This window comes from Citrus sinensis, chromosome 7, assembly GCF_022201045.2.
Source record: "Citrus sinensis cultivar Valencia sweet orange chromosome 7, DVS_A1.0, whole genome shotgun sequence".
NCBI lineage: Eukaryota > Viridiplantae > Streptophyta > Magnoliopsida > Sapindales > Rutaceae > Citrus > Citrus sinensis.
This window is the reverse complement of record NC_068562.1, coordinates 10,905,636-10,907,806: the sequence shown is the minus strand read 5'-3', so window position 1 is coordinate 10,907,806 and position 2,171 is coordinate 10,905,636. Positions and strand designations below refer to the sequence as shown.

General features: G+C 36.3%; 1 protein-coding gene across 1 annotated transcript; it reads right to left on the bottom strand.

The window, feature by feature from the left end:
* Window positions 1-409: 409 nt before the first annotated feature.
* Window positions 410-1,418, bottom strand: LOC127898778 (disease resistance protein SUMM2-like). The gene is made up of 2 exons (XM_052431266.1): window positions 588-1,418; window positions 410-499 (listed from the first exon to the last, which is right to left on the bottom strand). Exons 1-2 carry the CDS (start codon window positions 1,416-1,418, stop codon window positions 410-412), a joined length of 921 nt encoding a protein of 306 aa, XP_052287226.1.
* Between the last annotated feature and the right edge of the window lie 753 nt (window positions 1,419-2,171).

The window sequence follows — 2,171 nt, the reverse complement described above, 5'->3', positions numbered from 1 at the left end:
AGTTATGCCCCAGAAAATTAGCCAATATACACACCAGAAACAAGTTTTTAAGTGGCAACACTACAAGAAAATGAACATAACAAGTGACACTGCATGACAAGTTTGAAATGAATTTAACATGAGAGTACATACAAATAACGAGTTTGAATTGAATTGCACAGACTCATCCACCAGGAACCTATTTCGAACTCACTTGGTGCACACTAATACAAGGATTCGAAACAGGGAAGAAAAGCGTTTTGAGTGGATAGATCATCCCATTGGAGCTCGTTCCACCAATGTTCTTGTCCCTTAATAATTATTTTCTGCTCCAATCCATGGTTACAATCAAGAGGAAGCTCCTTAAGCTCCGCACATTCAAGGCGCTTGAGTGGATGCTCTTCAAATTTTGTAAGCCCTCTAGGACAAGCTATTCAAGTCTTGCAAATGGGATTAGATTATCCATCACCCCGGCTGAAATTTCACCCAATTTTTCCAGACTGATTATTTCTTGCAAATCCTGGCAGTTAGAAATGCAAATGACCTTGATATTGGGAGCAAGTACAAGCCATGTCGCGTGCCTCAATTTTGAGAATTTTATAAAAAACTTTTTGGAGACTATGAAAACCACAGATTTCTCGGATTCTTTTAAGTTCCCCTGCATCAATCTTTAACTCTTCCAAATCATTGAAGTACAGCTGAAGTGTTCGGAGATGCCTTAAACTTGCAAATGCAAAAACACTAAGCGAATTTGAATTGTTCAAGTGTCTAAGGCATAGACATTGAGTACTAATGCTTCCTAACCTACAATAGCTCAATAATCTTTGAAGGGCACCGAAACTTTGCAAAGTGATAGTCAGCAGATTCAAATGTTTCAAAACAAGCAATTCCTCCACCAAAACTTCACTATCTCCAAACAAAATGCTATCTGCTTCTAGTTCAACATTGAAACCACATTCAAACATTCTTAATGCTCGTAACATCTTTAAATCAGATATCACCTGTTGCGGAATTCTAGACAGACGAAATGTATATTCCAAGTTCAAACATTTAAGATTAACCAGGTACTTCAACTCTATTGGCAATGTTGTTATACCAGTCCATGATATATCAAGGTGTTGCAGTGAAACCAAGTTAAAAATCCCCAATGGTAAATTTTCTAAAGATCTATTATATGACAATATTAAAACTCTAAGGGAAGCCATGGAATGAAAGAAATTATTACTGACCGTACCTAAGTGATTTGAAGGAAGAAACAAAGTTCGGAGGCGAGGACATGTTGGAATCTCTGTTAGATTCTGAATTGCATTTTGCATTAATGACATCCTTGTAGTCTCTTTCCACATTCCAATACTTGGTGCTTCTGTTAATCCTACCCCTGCAAGAACTAGAAAATTTTCTTTTTCCTTGTTAATTGTTGATGCAATCCGCAAAGTCATGTCACGGATTGTTGTGCGTGGAATGCGGAATCAAGCACACTAAATAATTACAGAAAAATAAAGGACACAATTATTTAATGTGGTTTGGTAATTAAACCTATATCCACGGGAGCAAGAGAAAAATAATTATTTATTTAACAATTAATAGAGTACAAATATTTGAGTAACGAATCTCACTTCTCAGAAATCCAAATATACCCAGTACTCTCACACTCTGCAGAAAAGATAAATTCTCCAGACACACTTCTCTCACTTCTCTCAAAAGCTTATAAACTTATAAGCTCAATAAATTTTGGGATGCAAAAACCTCTTTGAATGAAACTCTATTTATAGTTAAACTTCACTGCAAAAAGTCTTAAAGTAGTTGGCAAAAGTTCTGCAATTTGGTGCCGACTTTGAAAAACAAAAGCAATGCATGTGGCTCACTTTTCTTTTTCAACCAATTTGAAAAAACTCACAAAAAATCTTTGACTTTTCAACAATTCTCCACCTCGGCGAAGATTTATCCAAATCTGAGCTGACTACCAACGAGTCATCATTCCCAAAGTGGCTGCATCTCTATGACTGCTTACGTACCCAAAATTTGGGATCAAGCCAACCGTAGTTCAAAATTCCAGAAGGACATATCTTAACACAATCGAAGGATTTGAATTAGTTTCAAGCAATGTTGAAACTTAACTCCAGAAACTACCTTCGTCAACATATCTGATGGATTATCTTTAGTATCAATCTTTCTCAACAACACAACACCGC

Bases quoted from the DNA above. Each gene is read 5' to 3' on its own strand.
- LOC127898778 (XM_052431266.1), bottom strand. From the start codon at position 1,418: ATGACTTTGCGGATTGCATCAACAATTAACAAGGAAAAAGAAAATTTT. The intron at 500-587 runs GTTTTTTATAAA...TCTAACTGCCAG, and splicing joins GTTTTCATAGTCTCCAAAAA to GATTTGCAAGAAATAATCAG.